Here is a 26,716-nt window from a genome sequence, read left to right as displayed (position 1 = left end):
TGGGGAAATTAAAAACGTTTAACAGGGTATTTGTAAACTATGGGTCAATTACTGGCCTTTAGTAAAATGGTAAGCATCCGTGGTTAACTTGCATCTCCCCCCTCCCCCGCTCTCCGGTTGCACAATCTACATTCCACTTATTCAGAAATCATCTCAAATGGCTCTAAAGTTGCACACAGAAATGTCTTTAAAACATTTCAAATTTATTCACACTTGTATGAAAAATAAAATTTCTTTCTACAAGAAATATATACACATTATTTAACATATTCAAAATAAAATATGGTTCTTAATGGTGTGATAAAATGCAAAAGGTCAGTTCATGACCTTAACATCAGTAACTACAACTTCAAGCTCTAAAATTTGTATCAATAAAATTAACATAAATTAAAGCTTGTTACATATGTTCTCTTGGCATATGATGGTTAAAAATTCCTTAATTCCTTTCGAAGAAGATATGATTATTTCTGTTTTGCACACTCTTGTACAAGACTCACCACACCTTCCTCATTAATTCTTTATATCCTGAATGTATTCAGGCCATTTTATATCACTAAATAATTTCTTACTGATGTACCTAAACCTACAGCGGTAAAAGAGGACTCAAAATTTAGATCAATCAAACAGCGAGAAAGGTGAAGACAAGATATAGGTATTTGTTGTGCTTTTCATTTACAATCAATATGACAACAAATGCCACAATATTGAAATATTGCCAACATTTGCACAGGCATATGCCTCATTAAGCAAAACAAAAAATTCTAATTGCTAGAACACTCTCATAGTTACACACATACTTGAATTTAAATTACATTTTGAGCTGCCTCAACTTATCCTGAGTAAGACTTGAATGGGCTTTTGAACACATAAATAACCTGCCATTGTTCTTTACGCAGTTTCATGTTGTGTTAAGTACCATTTCATTATTGTGCTCCTTATACTACTGTCTCTTCCAGCAAGACATCATCACAGCAAACTTGCAAGGTGGCCTGGAACACCTATAAATAACATGGTGAAACATTTACACACAAAACGTGTATTCATACAAAAACACAAACAATTTGGCAACTTCCAGGCAGCTGTGTTTTTGGAAATTGCTCGGAAAAGTGAGAGACTTCTAAGAAGTCTATTTTATAGTGTGTCAGTTGGAAACATTAGAGTTCAGCATCTGTACAGCTGCCATACTGTTTGCATAAGGGTTTCATTTTCACTTTCTATAATAGGTGATACCAGATGACTGATTAATTCCACACAAGTGACAAGAAAAAAACCCCCGTGTTCCTGTTGCAACTTTCAACAGAGCATGGATGGGAATGAAAATGCAGCTCCTATCTCCGTCCGTTTAAAAAAAGAACACTTTTCAAAACAGCCACAGGCAAAGTGACTCTTTTCTTGGGGAACTGGAAAAAACTATTTTTTCACTGCCTTAACCAGCAAGGCAAAGCAAATAACACATAAAACACCAAAACTACCAGCTTGTAGAAGTAGTCCTTTTCCTCTTAGCCACAGTATATTTGCTCTCACTCTCAGTTCGACTCCTTTTGTTTGGCAATGTGCATTCAGGGCTGTTAGCTCTAAAATTGAATGTGATCTCATCGTCCACTTCTTCCTCCGATGTACTGTCCAGTGGTGTGGCCAGTACCTCTGGCTTACTGGACAAGGAGGGGGACGCGGACTGGGTGTAGAACAGTATATAGGCTTGTGCCTTCAGCACATCAGTCATCATGCAGGGTTCCACCTTGGCATCATTACCCAAGAACCAGGCACCTAAAAAACAATGGAAATATTAATCTAACTAGAGGATCAGAGAGGCGATACCGCCTCCGAATATTGTACCACCAGCTGGAGCAAGCGCATTCGTATAGACCCCCACATACACAAAATAAGGGGTGCAGCCACCAGTCTTGTGCTTGACAAGCTGTAAAAATGCAATCAACAAGAATTTTCAAAATATGCAAAAAATATATATAACTAAAAATGGTGCAATCAAAGTTAAGTTCATTGTAAGGTAGGTCAAAGGTCAATTTCAAGGTCACAGTAAATTGCCAGTATATGACTTCCTATCCAACTTCAATAGTAACTATGGACCTATCTCTGCCAGTTTTGGAGATAAAAGGGAAGCAAAATTTGCAAAGTTCAGTTCATGGTGAAAAGTAGGTCAAAGGTCAATTTCAAGGTCACAGTAAGATTGCCAGTATATGACTTCCTATTCAACTTCAATAGTAACTATGGACCTATCTCTGCCAGTTTTGGAGATAAAAGGGAAGCAAAATTTGCAAAGTTCAGTTCATGGTGAAAAGTAGGTCAAAGGTCAATTTCAAGGTCACATTTAGATTGCCAGTATATGACTTCCTATTCAACTTCAATAGTAACTATGGACCTATCTCTGCCAGTTTTGGAGATAAAAGGGAAGCAAAATTTGCAAAGTTCAGTTCATGGTGAAAAGAAGGTCAAAGGTCAATTTCAAGGTCACAGTAAAATTGCCAGTATATGACTTCCTATGCAAGTTCAATAGTAACTATGGACCTATCTCTGCCAGTTTTGGAGATAAAAGGGAAGCAAATTTTGCAAAGTTCAGTTCAAGGTGAAAAGTAGGTCAAAGGTCAATTTCAAGGTCACAGTAAAATTGCCAGTATATGACTTCCTATTCAAGTTCAATAGTAACTATGGACCTATCTCTGCCAGTTTTGGAGATAAAAGGGAAGCAAAATTTGCAAAGTTCAGTTCATGGTGATAAGTAGGTCAAAGGTCAATTTCAAGGTCACAGTAAGATTGCCAGTATATGACTTCCTATTCAACTTCAATAGTAACTATGGACCTATCTCTGCCAGTTTTGGAGATAAAAGGGAAGCAAAATTTGCAAAGTTCAGTTCATGGTGAAAAGTAGGTCAAAGGTCAATGTCAAGGTCACAGTAAGATTGCCAGTATATGACTTCCTATTCAACTTCAATAGTAACTATGGACCTATCTCTGCCAGTTTTGGAGATATAAGGGACTAAATGTTATAATTTTGGAGTTACCATAATGTGCCATAAATTTCCTACAGAAAAAATTAATTAAAATAAAGAAAAGGTCATTTTGGTCAAAGTTCTTGAAATGGGAGGTTCTCTGAAGTTGCAGAAGTTTAAATTTGATAAAATAATGTCATTTTTGACCACAAGTTGTCTGCTTTGCCAAGCATTATGTTTTATTTTTCCGGAGTTCAAAATTTATTATCCATTACCGTACTGCACATTTTTACGGAAGCCGACTGGTGCCATATGTTGAAAAAAAAATTATCTCGAAATTTCGAGATAGCATTTTTTTTGTTCAAATTTCAAAATACTATCTCGAAATTTCGAGATAAATTTTTTTGCTCAAATATCAAAATGCTATCTCGAAATTTCGAGATAATTTTTTTTTTTGTTCAAATTTCAAAATGTTATCTCGAAATTTCGAGATAAAATTTTTTTTTGTTCAAATTTCAAAATAGTATCTCGAAATGTCGAGATAATTTTTTTTTCTACATATGGCACCAGTCGGCTTCCGTACATTTTCCTTTCACCACCAATATGTACTTTCTGATACAGCGTAACTCGAAAACCGTATGGAATACAAAAAAACCGAGACCACCTCCAGTGTTGGGCTTTACATGCTCTACAAAATGCAAAAAAGAATGGGTCTCTAGCATTAACGGTTCCCGAATTAGAGACAGTTTTCAGTTTCGGTATCTTATGGCCGCTACTCCTGTGAAAATGCACCGATTGACCCCAAATTCACGGAGATGAAAGATGACCTGAAGGGTAACACTTTCCAATAATATTATTGGTTAAGTCTGTGTGGCGTCTGAATAACAGGGCAAAAAAATTTTTTTTCGTAAAAAATTTCATTTTTTTGAAAATTTTGACCCATTTGACCTTGAAGTAAAGGTCAAAGGTCAAATCCGAGGGTATATTTGAAATCTACACATATGACTTTTGGAAAGCCGTCTATAGAAATTTTTCCCGTAACTCCTTCTGTAGGGTAGATAATTAGCATTTAATTTTGCCATTTTTAGACAAGGGTGCATTGCAATGAGTGCCACACCCAGACCCCAATACCGACAAAACCAAATTTTACGTGGAACGAGTTGAGATTATAGGTGACCTAAATCCATGAGATGGGTACGGGGGCCCTTACCGTCTAGGAGGAGAAGCGGTAACGGTAACATGGCGGCGGAGCCGGCGGAACGGACCGGACGGGACCGAAACCATGTGTACCGCCAGCGCTAACGCTGGTGGTAAATTTTTTTGTTCAAATTTCAAAATAGTATCTCGAAATTTCGAGATAATTTTTTTTTCTACATATGGCACCAGTGGGCTTCCGTACATTTTCCTTTCACCACCAATATGTACTTTTTGATACAGCGTAACTCGAAAACCGTATGGAATACAAAAAAACCGAGACCACCTCCAGTGTTGGGCTTTACATGCTCTACAAAATGCAAAAAAGAATGGGTCTCTAGCATTAACGGTTCCCGAATTAGAGACAGTTTTCAGTTTCGGTATCTTATGGCCGCTACTCCTGTGAAAATGCACCGATTGACCCCAAATTCACGGAGATGAAAGATGACCTGAAGGGTAACACTTTCCAATAATATTATTGGTTAAGTCTGTGTGGTGTCTGAATAACAGGGCAAAAAATTTTTTTTTCGTAAAAAATTTCATTTTTTTGAAAATTTTGGCCCATTTGACCTTGAAGTAAAGGTCAAAGGTCAAATCCGAGGGTATATTTGAAATCTACACATATGACTTTTGGAAAGCCGTCTGTAGAAAATTTTCCCGTAACTCCTTCCGTAGGGTAGATAATTAGCATTTAATTTTGCCATTTTTGGACAAGGGTGCATTGCAATGAGTGCCACACCCAGACCCCAATACCGACAAAGCCCAAATTTTACGTGGAACGAGTTGAGATTATAGGTGACCTAAATCCATGAGATGGGTATGGGGGGCCTTACCGTCTAGGAGGAGAAGCGGTAACGGTAGCCGTCCGGCGGAGCCGGCGGAACGATCCGGACGAGACCGAAACCATGTGTACCGCCAGCGCTAACGCTGGTGGTACAATTACTGTAAAGGCCTCTATCCAGGCAAGACTACAAATCTAACATGAAATTTCCAGCACATCAAGTAATTATTTCATTGGAAATTTGAGGTGACATACTATAAATCTTTCAATTAGTAAACAACATGCAAAGTCAGATATATGGATTCCTCTTTATCATGACAGACACGAAAGAAGCAAAATGTGTCAGATATCATTTGTCCTGTTTGCACCAATATTTTCTGCCTATCAGAAATTAGGGATAAGCATCAGCTTATCTCATAACTTCTTGTACTGCTTTGCCTGTCATGCAGCGAGAAAGAAAAAATACCCCCCCCCCAGCCATCCCCAACTTCCTCCAATTCTGAATATTTCACACAAATCAATTTTCTTAAGTTAAACTTTCTTGCACCCAAAAAAAAAAAAAAAAAGATGAAATCAGACAAAAAGGTGGGAAAATCCCAGCAAAGATCATGTGCCACTGATTAAAACCGAAAGTCCAATACTCACGGGTGGAGTCATTCCACACATAGGCTGTGTAGTGCCCTGAACCAAACCCCCTGCCGTGATGTATGACCACTGCAGACAGAGTGTAGTACGTGTTCACCAGACACTGCTCAGGGTTACAGAATGGCTCCATACGGAGGTCGTCATTGAAGTCCACATGGGTCATTATTTTCTCACGATGGTTTCTCCCTGACCACCTGTAATACAGAAAGCAAGACAGCGATAGTAACTTGTTGAAGTCCACATGGGTGATTCTTTCAATGATGGCATTTTGAGAGACAAAAATACTGCTGTAAAAAAACTTGGAATTTATTTGGTCTTAAAAAAAATTATTGTAACTTAAAGTGCATAACACAGCTGTGAAATCCTTAGCAGAACTTACCTAAATCTTTTCAGGTGTAGACGTAATACTGGTGGTAATTTGTTCACAAGAAATCTCTTCTCAGCTTCAGTGTATATCACAGTTTTGTTGCTTGTTTTTCTTCTTTTGCCTGAAAAATCAGACATCATTGGTGATAAAACTAAAATTTGACATATTTGTCACCCCAAATATATAGACCTTAAAATTAATTTAACATAACTGTTTCTAAGACACTGCAATTAAATGGTTAAAAGTTAAGTTTAATTTGAAAAGAAAATATGTTGAGCAAATGGAATGAGAGGCCCAACTTACTGTTGCAGTATTCACATGAATAAATCTCCCCATCTAGCTTCTCAGTCTCTGTGAATTTGGCTAACATTTCTGAAAGAATATAATAATAAGCAATTAACTAGTGTAATCAAGAGACAATCAGGTGTGCACTGTTATTTTTTCTCTATTTCTAGTGGGATTCTGCATGTATCTCATATGATATATTTTGATGTGATTATTATTATTCTTATTATTATTATTATCAGAGCGAGTAAAACATATTATATATTCTCCACATAAACTTCAGAGTGTGAATGTTTTAAGATCAAAACTTTAAAATTCAATTTTTTAATAAGGGGATCTCAGTTTCAAAGCATATTTCTATGTAAATGACCTAAATAAGCAACCAAAGTGTTCACTAATTCTCAAGCTCATGGAAATTCAATCTAGGGCATAAAACACACATCTGACATATGTCAAACCATAGAAATAATAATAATTAAGTACAAAAAGTTCTGGTTGATGTATAAGATCACATCTACTACATACAAATATATACAACATAAGTGACAGAAGTCAAAACAAAGTTTGCTTAAGATAATAATTAAAGGAAGATGCATCATAACCATGAAATGCCATTTGTCAAGACCATAATAATAATAATAACTGTAATTCTGACATGTGCCAAGCACCAAACTGTCCCTCACCTGTGATATGACAGCTTTCCTGGGCCTCGGCACACTTGGGGTCATGGTACCTGTCAGGGAAATCCAGGGACAGGTCCATGAAGGGCTCAAACCGCTGGGATTTCTGACCACATGCAAGACATTTCACCTGTAATATGGTATTGTATTTAATACAGTATGGGATAATAATCAAATTTTTTATTCTATATATCAAAATATTAAAGATTTGATTGTAAAACATCCACTGCATTAACCCTCAAAGGGCTGTGTTAAGTTTTATCATAACCATCATCATCATCATCATTATAGTACAATTTTTAGAGTTACTGACCACGAGTTACACCCAGCATGAGACTTTTGTTCTCAACATCTACTGTAGTGTAAGTCAGATACAACACTCACCAACAAGGTGTACGTGACTTGGACTCTGTGATTCACACATGTGTACATCAAATCCACCTTGCTTGCAACTGACTCATGGTGTTATTATCACTTACCTCACTTATCAGCTCTCCTTGGAATGTCTCTGCTATCACATCTCGGACACTGCTCGCTGACACAGAAGCTTGCAGCTCATTCTGGACTTTGTCCAATAGCTCACTAGAGTCACGAAAATATAAAAATAGAAAAAAAAAAAAAAAAAAAAAAATATATATATATATATATATATATATATATATATATATATATATATATATATATATATATATATATATGAATGAATGAACAAATAAATTAATGCCAGTGAAAACCTTCAAGAAAGAAGTAAACAGAACACATGAATCTGTTAAGACATAATGCTAAAATTTACAAACATTAAAGCAAATCAAGAGCGCAAGAAAATATACAGCCATTTCAAGAGAGCATGAAAATGTATAAGGGTAATACATGTATATTGTATACATGTCTTACATTTATACACAAGTATGAAATACCAATGTCCTTGTTTTTTTACACTGCTGTATCAGTTTGAAATTTTGATTCCCTTAGATGCTCTTAACATCTATTTCTGCAATATTTTCCCACCATGCTTACAGTCTGAGATATTATCATTTGCTGAATGGCAATTAGCATTAGACACTGACACCAAAACAGTAGAAATTTCCAACTTTTTTCAATTACTGCTCACTATTTCTGCTTTGGGCTAATGGATTCTTAGAACCCAATGACTCAGAGGACCAGTAGGTTAAAAGGTTTTTTGGCACAGACTGCTTACCACAGAAACTCCTGTGCATCTTGCTGAGCAAAGCCCTTGAAAGAGGGTATGTGGTTCCAGACTGCATGTAACACTGCATGTGGGCTGACCAATACCCACTTCCCTGACCATATCACACGGAACAGTGCATGGAGCTCCTCAGACAGAGATCTGGAAAGAGATTTCATATTATTATTTTTTTTTTAACTATGACAGCTACTGCTTCCCTAACCATATCATACAAATCAGTGCAAAGGTAAAGATTTAGAAAGCAAAAGTTTCAAATCATTTATCTTTTATAGCTAAGACAATTCCAGTATCACATCACTTGAATTAATTACCGTCCATGTAAGTGCATAATAAAAAAAATCACTTTTAAACACAAGCATTCACTGTATATATCTGGAAACTTGTTATGATATGTTGCTAGAGTTAATCTTTTTTGTCCTAATAGTTGCATTATGTGGTATGAATAAGCTAATTCTCACATCAGCTGCTGGGCACTAGTACTTACAAGTCTTCAGAGCGTGTGACCATGCGTTGGTTAGAGTCTGTGGCCTGGTTTTGGAGTTTTGAGGTACCACTGGGTGCCACCTCTGTACTGCCTCCATTCAGCCCACCTCGATCACTTTCTGACTTTTTCTTTGGCGTATTGATGTGCTGAAAAAATCATGACTCTTATTTTCTAATAAATCAATATTGTGAAGTAAAAACATGTATTTTGCCTAGGCTTGAAATTCAATGTTATTTGGTAAAAGTCAGTCCAACATCTAAATACTCAAAATATTCACAAATACAGCAAATGATCCACATAACTCAGGCACTTTTGATCTAGAAAATTGTGAAGATTCAAGTTAGACATCATCAAAACATCTCAAATTTTAATCCTAATCAATCAACATTTACACAAGCTAGTCAAACAACATTTACACAAGGACATTCATTTTATACATTTACCAAGTAAAAAAGATAAAGAATTACCTGAAAACATTCTACAGTGGTTTGTCTCATATAATTGGGATGTTTAGGTGTTCTGCACTCCCTCTGTGGAGTGTTTCCAGGAGAAAAATCACCAGTTAAATACAGGAAATAATCCCGAAAGCCTTCCAGGTGACTGAAAACATAAAATACACTCTAAATTAAAAGCCTGTAAAATATAAAAAAATAAATTAAGAAAAACAATGACGAAAATCAAATAAATTCTAGAAGTAATTCAGTCAAATGTAATATCAGTATATGTAATAATAGCTATCAATTTAAAGTGCTGAAGTAAATTGATAGCTTTTTTGTCTCCAAGAACTGCCATTAATGTAGTTTAAGCTGTTGCAACATACTGAGGGGAAAACATTTTCTTTAATGTTTTCTTTGTGATAAAAAATTCAAGCCATCTTTCCCTGCACTCTCCACAGGAATCTTTCCATCAATGGCAAACACTGTGATAAGTCTATTGTAGCTCACCCATGCCTTTTTTTCATTTCTTTTAAACTTGATCTACACCACACTAAAAGTAAAGAACTGATCTAAAATAACTTGGGTTTCTTTTTTAAGCATGTACTAAACAAAAAGATATTGGATTGTCAGAATTAATCAATTTTGTTCTTTCCACATCCGAATCAAAAATCCATTTCTTTTGTATACAGCCTACATATTTTGATAATCCAGAAATAAATCTGTCACATCATTCTGGTCAAATTTTCTTTTTTTCCTTTTATATTGCATTCCATCCCTCATGACTGATAGAAAACAGACAGAGAGTCAATAGTTATCAGTTAAAAGCCCTTATCATATTGTGTCAGTGTAAATCTACATTGAAAAATAAAGAAAGACTCAGTTTTTGTCATATCAAAACTTATTGAGAATGATTACATACGGGACAGAATATTCAACTGCCTGTCTGGCTAATGATGTTCAACAACAATTGATGCAATGTCCCAGTAGAATTCCAAATGAGCAATACAGAAATAGAATCTGACGTGGCTATCACATACCAAGTGTCTGTCATGAAAACCTACGAGGAGAGCACAACTTCATCCCTACCTTAGAACTTGTAATATAGAGTTCATATAACAAGTGTTGCCTAGATTCCTGAGTCCTGTGGTCCCTGGGAGAAGTATGGGAGGTTTCTTCCTGGTGGGGGAGGTGACTGTAGTGACACCTGGTGGCAAGGAAGAAGTGGACGAGGATGAGGATGAGGATGAAGATGGTCCCAGCTGGACAGGGCCTGACTTGGACGCCTCTTGTGCTTTGGGTTCAGACTGTTTTGAAACACAGAAAAAGATCATGTCATACATAGACAAAGTGAGAAGACATCAGTGGCGTATATGACATTTTTAAAATTTGACAGCAACTGATAGTGATTATAAACTCGTTAATGCAATATAACCTCTTGGAAAATATTGCAATAATAACCTTCTGGCAGACTATATTATGTTAATGTATATCATTATTATTTCTTATTTTTTTAGCAGAGACAGTTAATCAAGTATGCTGTCCATGTTATCAGACAATTGCCAAGGGCATTTAAAGTTAAATCTAACATAACTTACTTTGATTACATCTTTTATTACTAAACTTCTCCATGCATAAAACACTTTGCTCAGAAGATTTACCCTGCAAAAATAAGTGATTTGTATAAGTGTCAGTGTTAACATTTGGCACTGCAATTAAGTTAAAAAAAAAACAACTTCTATAAAAATCCAAAATTCAACCACACAGACTTTTAGCTAAATACATGAAAATATTGTGTCTAACACAATTTAACTGTAAGTTGACTATTTTTGCCTTAAATACATCAATGTGACATATAAATTGCATGTTAACTATTCTAACTTGCCATTTTATAATCTGATTCTTCTGGATGCAAACTATGACACTTAGACATGTGACATATGAAATAAGTAACAAAGATAAGTTGGAGACAGACAGACTACCTTCTGTGCCATAAAGCAGTATAATTTCTATCCTCTACTTCATTCACTTTTGCTGCAGCAGCCCTATAAGATGAAATGACCTACAATTATTGACTTAAACTGAGGTGAATGTCCTCATAGTTAGCATCACAAGTTGCAACATTGCTGTGCACTTAGAACATGTTGTGTATTTAATAAATACTTCACCCTGAAGATGTCAAAAATATAGTGACAAAACATGAAGAGAATCAGAGCAGCAAACCAATAAACTGAAATAACCACAATTAGAAAACCTTAAAAGTAACTTAAAACCAGTAAAACATTTTATAAATATTTCATTTTAAAACTGTCAAATAAAAAAGACAAAAAAACGGCAACAGAATCCATACTAAGGGCCGATCTATCATGTCAGAGCATATCAAAGGCTCAAATACTTAAGACAGAAAGCAAAAAGTAAATAATAACAGAAAGAAACAGTATCACACCTGTTTTCAAAACCAGCAAAAGATTTTGACCTTAATATTCGTCTTCCTCTCTTCTCCACATCCTCAAAGGACTGAGTGGTAACAGCATTCAGTGTGCTACGCAGCAGTTTCAGGTCCCCGGCAGGATTGTCATTCAGGACATAGTCATCACATACATAACTGAAATGACCACCAAATATGTTCAAATATAATTTCACAAGAGATGCTACTTTAACAAAAAATTTATAGCTTCAAAAACTGTTGAATTGAAAATAATTTTTTATGGATACACTGAAAATTAAAGCAGTTTAGTAGTCTAGTCTATCTCTCTCTTTCGTGTGTTTGTGCGTGTTTGTGTTGTCTGTAAATACTCATAAAGAAAATAACAAGATAGATATCATCACTGACTAAAAGTACAAAAGATGATAACAAATCCGTCTTAGAGACAAATAAATTTCTAGTTTGGGACCCAAAGTATTGGCAGCAGTGACCAATGAAGATTGATAATAACCTGCCCCTGAGGAACAGGAAGCACATGCAATAAAACAAAGGCCTCCTTTGACTACAATGCAAGTTTCTTTGACAACTACTCTGCATAAAGCATTACTTATTTCATCTTGGTTAAAATAGTTGTAATGAAACATAACTGTCAGTCTACATTTATCTTCAGCAACAATTGATGACTTCATTACAAGATAAGAACATCTTACACAGACTGGTCATGAATGCAAGTTTTACCTCTTATAACCAAGCCAAATCAGCTTTCAGAGGCTTCCAAACATAACAGCACCAATTGTTTTTTTCCCCCAAAGAGTTTGACGCAATTTAATTCAGGTAGAGATATTTGCAATGATACCAATCTAAGGGCCTCTAACGCAAAATACATGTATGGAGCAAGGTGAATTTGGATCAAAAAATTACTATTGTTCTGGCTGAGCAGTTTTGATGGCAATATTTTATTGTAATTATAGCCACTCATTACGTTTTCTCTTTGGACAATCACACTGTTGGCTATATAACCTACAGTGATATAACAAGTGTTCTAATATTCAAGGTTAGAATGTAAAAAAATTCACAATCACTTTTATAATTTTCTTGGAATTTAATTTATTTGTTAAAATGAGATGCAATGCCAAATAACAATTTTTTAACTTGCAGTTACACAAAAGACCTTTTTTCTATATTAATAGTTATGATAGAAATTTTTAGAGCTACTCCCCTACTTAATTTACAGGGAATTCACAGAATTCCTGCAATACTACAGCTTATACCTTAATTTCAATCGGTATGACAGGTAATCTCATCCTCTCATTTAAAAAGAAAACCAACTGCAAGGAAATTCATGGAAATACCTATGACATGATAAATACAAGCTTTATCCTCCACCAGTGAATATATGAAAACTTTCACTCATAATTCATTTGATCAAAAAAATACTACCCATGGTGTGTTTCCCAGAAATATTCATGGAACGATAATTCAATTAATCACAACTGTCACCAGTAAAGCTATCTCAAAGTCTCAGATTAAACTTAGTGTCCTGACCTTTAAGCAAATTCATCCCTCCTCTCATCATTCTGTTGACACACAAGCTAGATGCTGAGGAAACTTTTTTGTGTGTCATATATCAATGTTTTTCCCTTGAGGGTTCTGAGCCTTCATGGCTGTTGCGATTTAAATAATATTAATAAGTAGTATGTCCCTGGAGAATGCTTTTTCGACGTTTCAGATTGTCACAGTTAAGAGAGCAAAATATATCACTGTCACTCCCTTGTTTGAAAGTTTTAAACTGAAGTTTGAACTTGAATAAAACCTAGAACTGCAAATGCACTGGCCAGTTCTAAATGTACATCAGCTTTTCTGCTATGAAACAATAAAAGAATTATATAAATGAAAAAAAAAAGCTATAGTCTGATATGTCTGTCATTCTGTACATTCATCCAAGTGTTTATGATGGCATTTTCTGTGTTATTGGAGAAGTTTAAGTGACATAAAACTGATAAGAGTATATTTATAGTGTACATAAATATAGCAACCAAAATGTATTAGTCAACAATCAGTGCCACTTAAATCTTCATTCTTCCTTAAATTATCAAAACTTCAAGATCAATATCATGTTTTCTTTCAAAGTGAACCCTGGTTTTGTATATTTCTCAAAACAAGCTAATACCAACAACATGCAACACCAGTCCTAACAACAGTACTTACACATGAAGAGCCATTATTTTGTATCGAAATCTGCTCCAGGCTGAATATATACAAAAATAATCAACGGATTCTTAAGTGCACATCATTCCACCTGGTTTCCATTAGCACAGCCTTAAGTGATCCTAGAATTTTATAATACCCCCCCCCCCCCCCCCCCCAATACTCTGATACATGATTTTGATTTCTTTGTCAGTCATGGTCCTAATTGACTTCCGAGAAATCTAGTGGAATCCCTGGCTGTCAGTATCGTACAACTTTGTCCAAATCCTGTACATAAGTGACAGCCAATATGTCAAGATATTTATTCAACCACATTACTTGTGTTACAAGCCAGCTAAATTGACTTTTTACCCTGTGCAGCTATAATAGCCAGTAGCTTACCAATAAACATATCGTTCATTCACTTCAATGGATATTGGGTGCTGCAAGGAAATGAAAAACATTTGATTCTGCAGTGGTAGAATCTCAGACAATGATCATGCAACATGCTACAATTTAAAGCATTTTCAAAATGTTGGCCAAAGGCTTACAAGACAATTATTATAAAAATGTATTAAGAAAACACTGATAGCATTTTACACCCGAAAACAAAATTATAAGAAGAAATTATAAAAAAAATAAAAGAGGAATAGAATAAAGAATCATAGTAAGCCTTTGTTATTTATTTACCAGGTCTGGTGCCAGATACAAATCAAAAGAGAACAACTCTGTTAAAGGATACTATTAAAATAAGCAATCACCTTAGTCTGTTGGTAATGTTTAAATGCATGCTCCTCAATATATCTTCCACAGGCTACATGAGAGCAGCTCAAGCAAGCCTGAAAAGACAAGATGGAATACAGTTTAACAAAAAGACAAAATATGCCAAACTATTTTATAATGATAGAAATGTTTGAGTATATCTCATGCATGCACGTAGGTGTGAGAGTTTGTATTTTTTTTATGCACAAGAAGAAAAAAACCTTTGAGGAAATAATTCAGAAGATATATTCATTTATGTGTCATTTAGTTTAATTTTGCTGTACCTCTTCCACTCTTTCCTTACGTGTGTGCATGTATGTGCTAACGGCATACTAGTACAAATCTGTGTGTGCATGAGTATATGGCCTAAAATATACAGAAGAACTTACCCAAACACTTTCTGTAGTCCCACACTCAGCACAAAGCCATTTCTGAGGGTTAAGAATAGAATGATCCTGAGATACTTTCACTCTGTTGATATGGCGACAGCTGTCCATGGGTGCTGGAATGGACAAAAACAGTTCTCTTAATAATGTTCATCACAGAAACACATGTTGAAGCAAGGGGTGTTCCTTTTCTTTCTTTCTCATTTTCTCTTCTTATTTATTCATTTATTTTCTTTTTTAATAAAGCAAATTTTGTCAAATTGTCATTATCATTAAACAGAAACTTAACATATGCCAAGCTTTGGTTCATTTAAACTCCAGTGATTTTCAAATATTGAAATTTGAGATTATACATAAAAATAATGGTCCATAGTTTCAAGCTATGATGACAAATAGTATTCATCCAAACTAAACTCCATGAGAAGTCATGCAAATTGAATTGAGAGAGTGTTTTAAGTGTTTTAAATATATAAGGTGAACATTTAGAAAAGTATTAAAACATGATCAAAATGGCTAATGCATTTTAATGGAAAACTTGTCACCAATAATTTCCCTTATGCCTTTGAAAAGCTTTCAAATGTTACATTTTATAAACTCCATCATAAAAAAAAAGCAATTTATGATAAAAATCACAAGTAACACATTTCTTATTTTCTAAAAAGTCAAAATCAATATGGATCAACATTTATCGTAAGATTTTAAATCACAACCACTTAACCATGTATTTGGAATTGGAATTATAGCCCAGCTTAAAACTCTCTCAAACATCGTGTGCAGCACTACTTTTATTGCACAGCATCAAACAGTTCCAATAAAATTGATTAGGCAATAACAAGGAGGATATCTCATAGATATCACACAGTGTACATTACGATCAGATAAACGCAGCACAGACAAATCAGTGTTGCACATCAGTTGCACTGCACAGAGCAGATGTATCATAGAACGTATTGATAACACTGCTGATAAAAAGTCATTGACCTGTAAGTAATCACCACTGTCTAGGCCTTCACTTTTGCATTACATTCTTGGCTCATAAAAAGCGAGATACACAAGTTTCAAGTATGGTCTTAACTTTTAGACTGTTTCATAAAAACTGGTCTAAACGTAGAATCAATCTACTCTGGCCTAAAAATCTAAGATAAATCATAAGAAGTACAATCAATTCAACTATTGTGCCCGTTTTATGATATTATAGAAAGACATACTTAACACATATGTCTAAGCTTCACACCAGTGAGTACTATGGATTTATATTCAACTAAAATACCGATATTTTTTTATCTTTTAACTGTTGGATATACTAGCTGTGATCAGCTTTAATGCTGCCTCAGCAGCAGATATCTTCCATTTATAGATAGATGCCATTTCTGAGCTTTCTTTTTCAGCCTTTTATAGATCTAAAGTAATTAGAAATGAGAAGTAGAATGATCAATGCTGTCAACATGAGATTTACTATGAGCTACTTTTTTTAACATCAGCACAGTTCAGCTTCCAATTCAAACTGTTAGAAAAAGGATAAAAGGACACACATGGCTGGAAAAATGGCGCATCAGTGTGCAGTGGTAACCTTGAATTGTAATTATGTGAAAAAAAAGGCAAATGATGGAATACAGACTACTATGCTTGCTAAATCAATCCCATTTTAAAATGTTTTACAATAGACACATTGAACCAAGTGTAGATAAAACTAACAGGCATGTTCACAATGAGCCTCAATGGAATTAGATGTAACTTTTTTTTGGTAAAATGGAAGATCTTCATTTATATCTTAACATGTTTTTACCTTTTTAGTAATCAATATGAGGCAGAAGTAAAGTGCTCTTCAAATACTGTATTTTAACTTGGCAGTTTCTAACAGGATACTGCAAGCTTAATGTTTTATTTTTGTTTTTCAAGCTGCAGAGTTAGATTGATCCAATTAGTAAGATGGGTTTATGGGTACACTCTCTAAATCAATTAAAATATCAACAACAACTCTAAGACTGCATCAACAAAATGTTGAACCAAAATGTCAAAAGTCAGCCAGGAGAAATGCCATCCTATGTCACTGGGATATAACTGGTAACTATAAAGAAAAAAATTATCATTATGTTGTTGCGTCTTTTGATATCATTTTATCTCTATCAACTCTATCCTCTCAACTATTAACCACTTACAAAAAATAACCTAAAACATTTTGGTTGAAAATTTATTGCCAATATATGCTTGTTACTATAACACCATCAATCTAGATGAAGAGTGGATATTTTTTTAAAAAAATATTTAATATAGACACTCACTAAAAACACTCATCTTAAAACCTCACTACAAATTGATTTTGTCAAATGCTGAATGTAATTTACTTTAATGCAACCCACAGATATTTTTTAAAAATAAATCTGAGGAGTAAGGAAATGGGGGATTAAACCCTGTTTTGGTTTAAATCTTAATTCATAATTTTTCAAGGGGGGGGGGGTATGATTAAAACAAAGTTAATGCTGAAGGCAGTGCTTTAATGCATATTTCTCAATTCAGTTATCAACTTCTGGTGGCTCATCAGATGGTTTTATGTTTTAATTAATGATCTGAGGCACCCCATCTGGGATTTTCCTGCCAACAAGATTTCTGAAAAAAAAAGAAGTTTCCTACTCACGAATCACTGATGACCCTTCCCTGCACTTGTACTTAATGTTTTACACCATTTCTCAATAAAAAAAAAAATTAGCTCTAAATGGCATGTCCAGTAACTTAAGACTGCCATGTCTTCCTGTATAATTCAGAAGAAATGGGAAGTTTTATTAGAGGGGTTTTATCATTTCTAACGTCTGAAATGGGAAAGAAAAGTAGCTTTACAGGAAATGTAGACATAGAAAATAAGACTCTGGCTCATTTTCATAACATATCTTTAATTGCCATTTCTAGCACTAGAATATATATGTATACAATATCCAACTATTCGATGGATGTATACCATACTATACGAGAATTACAAACAACTTGAACAAAAACTCCAAAATGCATCTGTAGTAGGTGATATCTGGCATTAAAAGTGGGCATTAAAAATAAAAAGCTGATTGATTCTTTGAAGTTATTTGTAGTTAGCACAATATTCATGCATTTGCACTCCTATTAACAATTTTGATATCTAAGCTGTTTTAACACATTAAAGCATGCACAGTAGATTGCTTTCTTTAGGGAAAAAACATTGCATCATTTGACCTACGACCTAACTGGAAAACAAGGAGAGGGACATTACCTCAGCTCTGTTGATGTAAAACATTGACTTTACAGGACTGTGCGAGTTGAGATGAGAGGTAAGATCAAAATTTGAGAGCTCCAGGAGTGCAGCTGGTCTTCATAACACACTTTTTGAGGCCAGGCTATATATGAAAATCGTCAACAGGAGTGTGAATTTCGTGCTAGTTTGTGATGTGGTTCTAAACTGAAGTGTTCCCGTGGCCGCTAAAAAGCATCTATGATCAGTGGCAAGTATGACATTGTATTTGGTACATGTTGAACCTGGAAGACCAGGAGGATTAATGAACTGTCAGTAACAGTTTATTATTCAGATACTATATTGCCAAACAAAAAATACATTTAGGCTTTAGCAAATCCCAAAGCCACTTTTCATCGTCTACTGTGAAACACATTAACAGTTTCACCACCACTACTACATTTAACCTTCTATTTACTTACATAAAAACACGAGGCACAATTTACACCCCATGAAATTACCTGGATTATCAAGAAAATTATGTTTCTCCTTCCTTATAAATGTGTTTAACTCTTAAAAAGTTCAAAACTCCCTGGGCAGCGCCATTTTGAGATATCCCAACATGCACTGCATTTTTGGACGGGTTCATCTTTTTTCCAGCCTTGTTCACCCCTCAGAGATAAATAACGTCTGCTCGGCACGCTAACCTTGACTTTGCACGAGATGATTGTCACAAATATGTATATCAAAGCAGGGAAATGACTTTTTGTACGTTTAGACGTAAGATATAATGATTTGCGTCAAACCTGAATCAGACCTTCCGAAATAGAGTAACTTTCCTCGAGTGGCAGAGTTTAAGTGAGTTTGTCAACATGGCGGAGGTGTCGGAGGGGTCCCAAAGCCCCACGTCCGAAAAGGATGATGTATTTCACAGTAATGGGCAGACTCCTCGAGATGCAAACGGTACAGATACAGAGGCCCCTGCCAGCCCGTTACCTGATACAGACGCGACACCCTTACCTCGAAGGAGTAGTTTGATTAAGGATGCGGCGGGCCGCCGACATCAGCGAAAGAAGACCGTTTCCTTCTCCAGTATGCCGTTTGAGAAAAAAATTGCAAATTGTAAGTTTGAAAAAGAACGAAGATACAAGCCATATCCTGTTGATTACTTGTGTGGTGTGGTAATTAGATGACTTCCATATAATCTCCGCGAAACGCTGTCCTATTATCCACCTAATTAAATAAATGACTACCTTGGCTAGGCTTAGGCTGCATTCAAGGTAAACAGCAGTGGTAGGCGTACAGTATTAAACTAGTATTAAAGAGTAATAGTACTAATATGAAAGTAGGATATTTTTAGGAAAAGCACTTTTTTAAAAAAAGTTAAGTGAAAGATAACGAGTTTATATATTGATTAAACCAATTTATTAAAAGTTGATGATACTTTTTAATGATATTTATTTTATCTTTATTGCTCCTTGGTCTAAGCAAGTGCCTTGAAGTGACAATATCCATTGAATTCTCAGTTAAGTGGAAAAGACTTGACTATAAATAATTCTGTTTTCAGTGGAAATATTGTAAAAAGTTCATTGCCCATGGGAAAGCATGTCTTAGAAAAGATAAATAGAACACCCCTGAGGTTATATGTTGTTTTTGAAGGTGTGGTAAAATTGGTTATGTGAACTTTACCATCAAAGAGGACATAATTGGATGTAGATAGGAGAAAGTAAGATGCCCTGTTGTAAACAAGATTTTCCCATGCATGACACAAATGTGTAGAAACACACCTGAAGTCATACCAGGGTATGTGTGCAGAAATGATAACATTTAATTGGGGTGTACCAATGTAAATGAAACATGCAATGTGAAATTTTATCATTGTTCTCATTGTGAGAGCAATTTTTTAAAATAGCATTGATCCGTTTTCAATAGATAAAAGACATGCTGTTATAAGGAAAGTGTTCATCTACCAGTGGTATATTAAACATGATATGAAGGTGAAGTTTGAAATACCTCCTTGTCATCTTTGTGAGTGTTTTTCAGTGTTTTTGAAACTGGCTTGATGTTTCTTGTAAATGCCTGTGGCTATGTAAAGGTAAGTGACCATAAGTGCTCTGAACCTTATGATGCACAGTGAACCATTTTAGGATGAATAAGTGACTTTTGAATAAATGATATAGTGCTTAAAACATGGTGCTGATATTTTTCAAAACGAGTGTAAAACACTATTTTCAAAAAAGTTTTGATACTTTTTGTCTGCAAAAAGAGAGAAAAACTGCTATATATCAGAGATTTTATTTTGAGATCTCATATACCAAAATATTCTACATGTCCTTACTTTGTTTATATTTTATTATTGATCCAAGAGATGATAACTAAAGACATGTTGATAGATTGGGTCATCATGAGAAGCATTGACATTATTTTTACTTAAGCATAACATCATCCAGACTATGCATTTAATGCTTTAATTAAATGCCAAGTGTAGTGTCTCAAGTGGTATGCTCTTTCCTATGGCCTTATTGTTAGCCCACAGAGATAATGCAGAAATAGTTTTATTAACCCTTGGATTAGATATGGAAAAATGTGATAATTCTATAATTGATAAGCTTTATTCACCTATAAGTTAGGGGGCATACATATTGCTTCCCATTGCAGATATGTGATAAAAATAATAAATTAGAAGCAATACCAATGTGAAAATTGATGGATATACAAGATGTTATTGATGACAGCGCGTGGGCAGTTGATGAAATGCATCCGAAGACAGTAAAGTCATTTCAGAGTTTACAAAGAGAATTCTGTTTGAGTGCAGCGTTTGTTTGTTACATTACTGCGCCTTTCCCAACATGATTTGAAAAATTGATATTTATAATCTTTTTGAAGTGAAGCTTCAATCTGTTTTGCATTTAAGATTTGAGATTTTGTTAAAGATAAGAGTTGATAAGAAAAAAGAATGAAAGATCAAAGTAGTGCAAATGGCTCATACAGATTCTGATGACCATCAACCCTATTGAAGTTGACATTTAACTTTGTACCAAATCTCTGGGCTACCAAAAGCATGGCTTATTTGTAACAACTTGCTGAAAAGATTATGTACCACCTACTTGGACTTACATTGAGCTTGACTTACACTAAAGTTTTAACAGCAAATTAATGACAATCTGTCATGGATTGCATTTGTTTCTCAAATATTAGACTTTAGGGACATAAATTTGATGTTTGGCTATAGGTATCCGAATGCATGTTTGTGCCTGTATTAATGTGTGTGTGTTTGTGTGTGTGTGTGTTTGATTACATCAATACTTGTGCATAATGTAAGAGAAAGTGAGTCCCTTTGATTGAACAGAGGCCCACATAGTTTGCAGCTGCCCTGGTGAAATAAAACATGCCTAGCATGCACAGTTATTGCATCTTTATGTCTGTCTTGATCTCTTCCTCGGTTTGTCTATCCCCTCTCCACATCTTCTGCCTTGCCACACTATGATTAACTTAGTTCGGCTCCATTGATTTTGGTTCTGGATGCCAAGTGCAGCTGTAGCCTGTCCTGGCTGTTAGGTCAATTGAGATACACAAGGGTTAAACTCACTTGATACATATCATGGTTGTCTGGGCACTGTGCTACAGTCTCTGTTGTTTCCCCCCAAGTACTACAGAATTTATTTAGTGTGCTCAACTTTTGTCTGCTGCAACCCTCTAAAATAAAGTCTGTTAAGGTATCACCTGGAAACATATTTTTGTTGGATTTCTCATTTCCAAAATGTAGCCCAATGTATCTTGTTTTGTTATGGCATTTGAAATTATTTCAATATATTTTTTTTATATACAGCCACAGGTGTGTGTGTCTGTACTATATAGCTGTCACCTGCGTCTGTCATTGCCTTGTCACCATACACTTTCACTGTCTTTCAGTGATAACACGATAAGTGGAAAACCATTTGACCTTTTGTCTTCAAACTTAGAGGACTGATGAATATTTATGCTAGACAGCTTCATAATTTTAACTAAACATTGTTTATTGTATATAATTGCATTTTCATCCAGTTTGTATGTGATATATTATATTCAGCTAAAATCTAATAGTTTATATTATAAATAAATAAGTACTAGTATAAAGAACCATTTTCACTAAAATTAATTTTAGGTGATGGCTCTGTAATGCACTATTTCAGTTTCAATCATTTGTAGACCAATGTTAGGAAGAAGACTGTTTGCACCTGTCAGGTAATCCAATAGAACTTTAAAAGAACAGTACGATGAACTATAGGTGGTTGATGGTTCAGAAGTCTATGACAGAAGGATAACTAACATAGGCTTCCCACCTTGACACAGATGTTTGTCTAATTCCTGTAGTAAGTCTTAAAACAGTTTAGGTTTAAACCTTGTTGAATGTGCCCTATAACAGGCTATTATTACACACAATTTGCAACTGCCTAATGGAAGTTTCATTGATATTATTCTTCACGGTGATTGTTGGTAAGAGATCATGATTGTAATAGCTCTTGGTGATAGGGTTAATAGATATATTGAAAGCTGTTAGATACAAGAGAAAATGCCCATGTGGTGTTTTACATTTTTCATATTCTTTTTACCTGTCCTTTATATCTCAATCTTTGTATTAACAATCTAACTACATTTCAATAATCTGTAGTAGCCAAAATGGCAATTTTACACTAAGTGCAATACTGTACTTCAGTGGCAAGCTAATAATGTATCTTCCTCCAAGTGGTTTCATTTGAAGATGTGAAAAGGAAATCTATTTTTCTGAGCACTCGGTGGTCTTTTTTTTTCTGATCTCAGTTTGAAGATTCTTTTTAATGATTTAATGCACTATCCAAGTAGCTTGTATCAGTATCTCTTGACTTATACCAAATTTGGGCTACCCATGTTATGCATCATTTGCAACTAAGATCTAATATACCGTTTATTAGATCTTAGTTTGCAATGAGGTTATGAGTTTGGGTCAATGATAAGACTGTTTAAACAACATTTATTTATTTATTTATTTATTTATTTATTTATTTATTTATTTATTTATTTATTTATTTATTTATTTAGAAACTCTGTTTTAAACAAACAAGTGGTACAAACATTCATAAGTAAAAACTGCAGGTTTTTAGAATTAATGGGTGGGTTATCCTTAGGGATGTGTACCTGTTCTGGATAACCATATCAAACCCAGTGCACTGCTATCTACAGAACCTTTTCAGCTACCAGATCAGGCAGCCATAGGAGAGAGTAATTCAGCAGGAGAATTTTGGGTATTTTTAGAATTTTAAACACTTGACAAGCAAGATTGCACTGAAAAACACAAATAGTGCAGGATTTTATTGGTACAACTGTTTGCACGTTTATAGATAAATGAATTGAAGGACTTGAAAATGGAGAACAGACATGTATCTTTACTGTAATTAGAAAATTAGAAGTAGGTTAGGTATTATGTGTTGTATATTACGGGGTCATTTTTTAAAAAAATTCTTTTCTTTTCTTTTTTCTTTCAGTACTTAATTCAAGATAAAGAGCCTTTCCCTTTAAATGTCCCTAAATACTTGTTTCTTGTGAGAAGAGCTCAAATTGAGGCATTTTCCCCTGTGTGTGTATGTGAATGCATACATGCATGTGTGTGTGTGTGTGTACTTAAAAATGTTGAATATTGATCAGGAAGCTATGATGTGCACAGTGGATAGACAGTCTTACAATCTTACATACTCTGTCACGTTATTGGAATTAAATTTGCATGAATGTGGATGCTGGTGGAGAAAACGTACACCTGAGTTATTGGCATGTGAGTCATCTTTTTAATAAAAACAATGGCACAGCTGTGCTTCAACGTTTTCTGTAGCAAAAAAGGCACATATCATAGAATGACGTAGTATGTCCTTTTACATTTTTCAAATTTCTACAGTAGCTTTAATTGGATCCAGGTAAAAGTGTTATGTTTGAAATCCATTTCTCTCCTAATGGTACTTATTGTCTTTGTAACCAACGAAATATAAATCAGACTTCAATTTGCGAATGTTTGGCATCTTTGAAAAGGCCCTATAATCACCATTTGCAGACTAGAATGTTTTCTGGCTGGCAGTCTGCCTCATTTGATCTGCATTAAAATTACGCGAGGTTTTAATAATAGCATAATGCCATGCATTTGTTGAGAATGGCTTTATTTTTAGGTTCTCTGACTTTAAAGTGCAATATTTATCAGAAACAGTGTTTAGGGAAGCAAAAACAAATGTCTCTGTTGAATTGGTGCATTACATTTATTTAATTATGAAATTTGCAGTTTACAATTCCTTAAATCTGATTCCTGTGAAGTGTTTGTAACTATCAGCGGTGAAGCCTTACAGAAAGCATGCAGATATACATGTGCCAAAAATGGGTAGGCTATTTATGTTTCTTACCATGTAAAAAATATATTTATCTGCCTTTCTCAGTGAATACATGATATTTTTCAAAATGATCTATGAATAACACAGTTGACGATAGATATATGCAACTTGGCATTGGGATAGAGGGTGGAGAAAAGGAAAAGGAAAAGCTTTTTTTAAGATAAAAAATTGTGACAATAAGATGTGGCTCCTTATAAGGTCATATATTACATGATTGTCTACACCTAACACTTGAAACTGCATGAATAAGAGAAAAAAATACCTGAATTCTTAGATAGCCCTATGCCTCCTATGTCATTGACTCTGCCTGAGTGTGCTACTATGAAATTTAAAAAGCAGTATTAAACCAGGGTCTTCTACATATAAGGAAAGTTTCAAAGTTGACCTGAAATAAATATAAAGATGAGCAGCCAGCTGAATTTGAGTGACTAAGTGAAGTGACTTTTGGTGCATCATTTTACAGGCAAATAGTGGCCAGGGGGTTTAGTTCTGCATAACTCTTTGATTTGTTTTAAATACTGGTTCTTTTTAAATCTACATTAGAAATAAATTGAATGTAATATATAAAGTAAATTTGTGGTGATTCATGTTATTACTTTGCATCTTTACAATATTTAAATTTATTTGAAAATGTATACATGTTGATATGAATAAAGCAGTAAACAGTGAGTGTGGTGCGTGTCATAGTTAAAGAAGCACCATAAAGCTTCTCAGGTGACAGGTAGCATCTGTACCTGTCACAGCTTGGAAAGGTTATGTGACATTTGACATCTCAGTTATATCTAAAGTGGAGAGGTTGTCAGCTACTGAGGAATTTAACAGTGTGGTTAGAAGATAATGTGTGTTGTAAACATTGTTGACACTACAAGATGGTCAAGATACCATATTTTACATTATGAACAAAAAAGGGTTTCCTCAAATTCTTGTTTTAAATTATAAGTGTTTCATTTTGTTGGAAATATTGAAGAAAGGCAGCAGAGTATGCTGTTAAGGTTATATTACTTATACCCTAGTGAAAATCATGTTAAAAACAAATACATGAAGCTTTTGTTATGATCATTATGATATTATCTCAGTATGTTCATAACACTATTTGCCTTCAGAAAAAGTGTGGTCATTTTACTGATAATGTTACATCAGCAGTTTTTAAGTGAAATAGCTATTTTCGGTTTCTTGATAGTCTCTACTATATGGGCTGAAAGCAGAACATTTTCAGTTGCAAGAAAAAGTTATGCTTAAAACTGTGATGTTTTTTTTATCATTAATAACATTAAATTACACCAATTTCCAATGGACCTTTGTAAAGAAAATCCCCTAACAGTGGTTATTAAAGAAGAAAAACTTGAGAATGTGAATTGAAAAAAAAAAGGGAATCCTCTGAAGGTATGAAAAAAATCCTCTAATTTAAAACTAAACATCCTCTTTCCCTTCCAGCTCAAGACTGTTTGAATTACATGCAAAATGGCAGTGAGCTGATCAAGGTGCGTTCCAACAGCCGCCAGTATCATCGCTACTTCAGTATTGATCCAGATTTGACAGAATTGCGCTGGCAGCCAAGTTCAAAGAAGCCCCATAAGGCAAGAAGTAAGTCCATGCAGCTTTCTCTCAACATCCAGAGGCTTTGGTTTATGTGGAGTTGTTAAAAAAGATCCAAAAGGTTGCATGTCTATAAACTGTTTTAAAACATTCATGTTTTGATTCTTAATGGCCATTGTCCAAACCAATGTTTTAAATACTATCTGCAGCTTGGCTCACATTCATTAAAGGAAAGAAAAGACAGCAACCAGCAAATTAAATTAAGTTTTTTAGGAACCATGCTAATGAATTTTTACCAAGAAACAAATTGACATGTTTGCATTGATTTTCCTCCCAGAAAATTGCAGTTTTAATTAAATTCATGCAATAAACTTATATCAGTATGCAAGGATGCAATTCTGAGAATCTTTTTTTTAAGCAAGCTATTTGTAAATCCTCATTTCCTTGTTCAGCAGTTTTCCCTGGTGGGTCATTTGTGCACCATCCGATGGTGTTTTGATTCTGTAATTATCTTCATTCATCCTGTCCAGATATCTCCTCTAGGGTATATGCTTATTGTATGTTTTTTCTGAATGACATAAACATAAAGAACTATTATGATATTTGTTCTTAAAATAAGCAAGATTTTTTTTTTAAATACAGCTATGTTCACTCTGTTCCAGAAAAAAAATTTTGGGAAGTCACCTTTCAATCTTACTCAATGTTGATTAAGTTATTGTCTGAATCAGTCAACCCTAAAGGTCCTGTTTTACAAAAAAAAAAGTGTAGTCAGAAGATGCTCTTGGATTGAAGACAATAAACAGACTTGTGACT

General features: G+C 34.6%; 2 protein-coding genes across 7 annotated transcripts in view; one reads left to right on the top strand and one right to left on the bottom strand.

Moving 5' to 3' along the window:
- Positions 1-164: 164 nt before the first annotated feature.
- Positions 165-18,672, bottom strand: LOC106172722 (ubiquitin carboxyl-terminal hydrolase 44). 4 transcript variants are annotated; one of them, XM_013553553.2, is made up of 19 exons: positions 18,503-18,629; positions 18,024-18,286; positions 14,789-14,901; positions 14,399-14,476; positions 14,040-14,080; positions 11,472-11,630; positions 11,008-11,070; positions 10,624-10,687; positions 10,115-10,332; positions 9,059-9,191; positions 8,592-8,737; positions 8,099-8,248; positions 7,380-7,482; positions 6,904-7,030; positions 6,239-6,307; positions 5,948-6,056; positions 5,569-5,762; positions 1,473-1,767; positions 165-998 (listed from the first exon to the last, which is right to left on the bottom strand). In XM_013553553.2, exons 3-19 carry the CDS (start codon positions 14,894-14,896, stop codon positions 941-943), a joined length of 2,115 nt encoding a protein of 704 aa, XP_013409007.2. In that variant the 5' UTR covers positions 14,897-14,901; positions 18,024-18,286; positions 18,503-18,629; the 3' UTR covers positions 165-940. The 4 variants fall into 4 exon arrangements, with proteins under 4 accessions (XP_013409007.2, XP_013409004.2, XP_086852110.1 ...); XM_013553550.2 differs by lacking the exon at positions 18,024-18,286 and having other exon boundaries at positions 18,503-18,672; XM_086995984.1 differs by lacking the exons at positions 18,024-18,286; positions 18,503-18,629 and adding an exon at positions 18,464-18,486 and having other exon boundaries at positions 11,502-11,630.
- The window catches only part of LOC106172721 (inactive phospholipase C-like protein 2), a 42,810-nt gene continuing 34,153 nt past the window's right edge, over positions 18,060-26,716 (top strand). For 2 of the 3 annotated variants that reach the window (XM_086995931.1, XM_086995924.1), the window contains exons 1-2: positions 18,679-19,103; positions 25,802-25,951. In XM_086995931.1, the coding sequence (XP_086852057.1) occupies positions 18,854-19,103; positions 25,802-25,951 (400 nt within the window). In that variant the 5' untranslated portion in view covers positions 18,679-18,853. Of the gene's footprint in view, positions 18,082-18,678; positions 19,104-25,801; positions 25,952-26,716 lie in introns of those variants that run through there. The other variant, XM_086995937.1, reaches the window with a different exon arrangement.

Source organism: Lingula anatina, chromosome 1 (assembly GCF_051362555.1).
Source record: "Lingula anatina isolate TDL-2025a chromosome 1, LinAna3.0, whole genome shotgun sequence".
NCBI classification, from domain to species: Eukaryota; Metazoa; Brachiopoda; class Lingulata; order Lingulida; family Lingulidae; genus Lingula; species Lingula anatina.
This window is presented reverse-complemented; position numbering and strand designations above follow the sequence as displayed.

What these genes read in the sequence shown, in the direction of transcription:
- LOC106172722 (XM_013553550.2), bottom strand. Translation starts at nt 14,896, where the DNA reads ATGGACAGCTGTCGCCATATCAACAGAGTGAAAGTATCTCAGGATCAT. An exon ending in AACATTACCAACAGACTAAG is followed by an intron (nt 14,081 to 14,398) that starts GTGATTGCTTAT and finishes ATTTCCTTGCAG; the next exon opens with CACCCAATATCCATTGAAGT. An exon ending in TTTGCTGGTTTTGAAAACAG is followed by an intron (nt 11,071 to 11,471) that starts GTGTGATACTGT and finishes TTCATCTTATAG; the next exon opens with GGCTGCTGCAGCAAAAGTGA.